The sequence below is a fragment of the Petaurus breviceps genome, unplaced genomic scaffold, assembly GCF_028583685.1.
Source record: "Petaurus breviceps papuanus isolate PSGF00001 unplaced genomic scaffold, PetGlider_PUasm1.0 398, whole genome shotgun sequence".
In the NCBI taxonomy this organism is placed as follows: domain Eukaryota; kingdom Metazoa; phylum Chordata; class Mammalia; order Diprotodontia; family Petauridae; genus Petaurus; species Petaurus breviceps.
Window position 1 is genome coordinate 358,133 of NW_027186314.1, and position 2,078 is coordinate 360,210.

Consider the following 2,078-nt stretch of genomic DNA (forward strand, 5'->3'; position numbering starts at 1 on the left):
CCCCCCCCCCCCAGGGACCCTGAGATCCTTCACCATCATCAGCCCATCAGAATTCCTGAGGGCCCCCCAGCCACCCTCAGACATACTTTAATTCCCCCTTCCCCCACCTTTACCAACAGTCTCCCCTGCCCCAGTTTCTGCTTTGAATGACTTTGCTGGCCCTTTCATAGCCTAAGTGTCTGGAGGGTCCTCTGAGGTGCCCCTGCCTAAGGCAACAACCTCCTACTGCTGCAGACCCCACTCCCAGAAATCCAGCTCATTCTGAGCCGAGGGGCAGTGAGCCAGGCCTTCCCCACAGCCATTCAACGCCCTCCCCTCCCTCTTCTCCCAGGGCCGAGGAGGAGGGCAGCGCCCGGGCCACGCTGCTCAAGTCCCTCCGAGAGGCACAGGCAGGGCTGGCTGAAGCCCAGGAGGACCTGGAAGCGGAGCGGGCATCAAGGGCCAAGGCCGAGAAGCAGCGTCGAGACCTCGGGGAGGAGCTGGAGGCCCTCCGAGGGGAGCTCGAAGACACCCTGGACTCCACCAATGCCCAGCAGGAGCTCCGGTGAGGGCATGCTTGGGGCCAGCCCTCCGGGTGCGAGGGGCATGAACGGAGAGGCCTGGGCTCGAGTCCTCACCAATGCGTCCTGGCTGCAGGGCCCTAGCAGGTTCCTTCCCCTCTCTGGGCCTCCAGCCCTGGAGCCCCCCCACCTGTCTGGCCAATGGGCATTGATGAGAGTAGGGCCCTCCTTGTGCCTGCCCTGGGGACCTCCTGTAGGGGGAGGGTTGGTGCCTATGCCCAGTGATGGACACTAGGGATGGGGTCCTTATGAGTCAGGACCCTCTGGAGGAGGCGGCATCTGAGCTGAGCTCCTTCTCCAGGCAGTGATGGGAAGCAAGAGTGATCTTGGCATGGGTTAGTGCAGGAGCAAACAGTTGGAGGTGGGAGAGTTTGGGGGACATTGTGTGAAGGCTGGAAACAAGATCGGAGATCCAGTTTGGGGAGGGGAAAGGCTGAGTGCCAAACTAAGGGACCCTGGCGCTCCTCTGTGCATGGCAGGGGAGGGACATGACCAGGCCTTTGCAGGAGGCTGGTGCCCTCAGAGCCGGAGTCTGAGGGCTGGGGGAGAAGGGCGAGGGGAGGCCTGTTGTTTCAGTGAGAGCTTTCCAGCCCACCCAAAGACCAGGTCTTTCTCAGGTGAGCGGCCGTGAAACCATCCTCCCCAATCCAGGAGATGGGTCCAAATATAAAATCGGACACTGATCCCTTGGCCCTGTGGCTGACTCCCCCTGACTCCGCCCTGCAGCCCTCCCAGACTCCAGGTACAAACCGGCCTTTCTTTCTTTCTCGGGCCAGGACCAAAAGGGAGCAGGAAGTGTCCGAGCTGAAGCGGGCACTGGAGGAGGAGACGCGCAGCCACGAAGCCGCTGTCCAGGAGCTGCGGCAGCGGCACGGCCAGGCCCTGGGCGAGCTGGGTGAACAGTTAGAGCAGGCGAGGCGGGTGAGAGCAAGGGCTGGTGCTGGTGCAGACCTCCCCCCACCCCCAGCCTCATTGTCCCCTTCCAGCCCTGCCCTGGCTCGCCAGTGGGAGGGCTCCAGGGCTGTGTGATGGCTCCCTTCTGGCATCAGCCCGGGAAGCCTCTGCTGGGCTGGATGCTTGTCACATGGCTGGGCGTCCCTCTCTGCTGCCTCTGCAGAGTCCATTCCCCAGCGAGTTCCCTAGCAATGGTCTGGAAATGAGGACCAAATGGCCGTCTTCAGCCACTAGATTCTTTGCCTCTTTGCCGGGATCTGTCCTCCCAGAGGAGGAATGGGCAGTTCTGGTCTGGCTGAAGGCCCCAGGAAGGCCCAGAAGTCACTCCAGGGCAGGGGGAGGTGTGGAAAGAGGCCTCGGTCCTGGCCTCAGACCCCTGTGTGGCTCTGTCATCTTTGTCATGAGCCTCCATCCCTTCTGTCGGGAAAATGAGGGGCTGACCAGCAGCCAGTCTAAGGAGAAGCACAGCAGTCTGGAGATGGCACAGCTCCCCTCTCCTGCCTCGGAGACTTGCTTCCGAGTGCCTCCAGATGCGTCCCCGGAAAGGCCTGGGCCCTAATGGGG

General features: G+C 62.4%; 1 protein-coding gene across 1 annotated transcript in view; it reads left to right on the forward strand.

Moving 5' to 3' along the window:
• Positions 1-2,078, forward strand: part of MYH14 (myosin heavy chain 14) — a 40,590-nt gene that overhangs the window by 25,849 nt on the left and 12,663 nt on the right. Inside the window, exons 27-28 of the mRNA XM_069100351.1 lie at positions 332-544; positions 1,337-1,481. Coding sequence (XP_068956452.1) covers positions 332-544; positions 1,337-1,481 — 358 coding nt within the window. The remainder of the gene's footprint in view (positions 1-331; positions 545-1,336; positions 1,482-2,078) is intronic.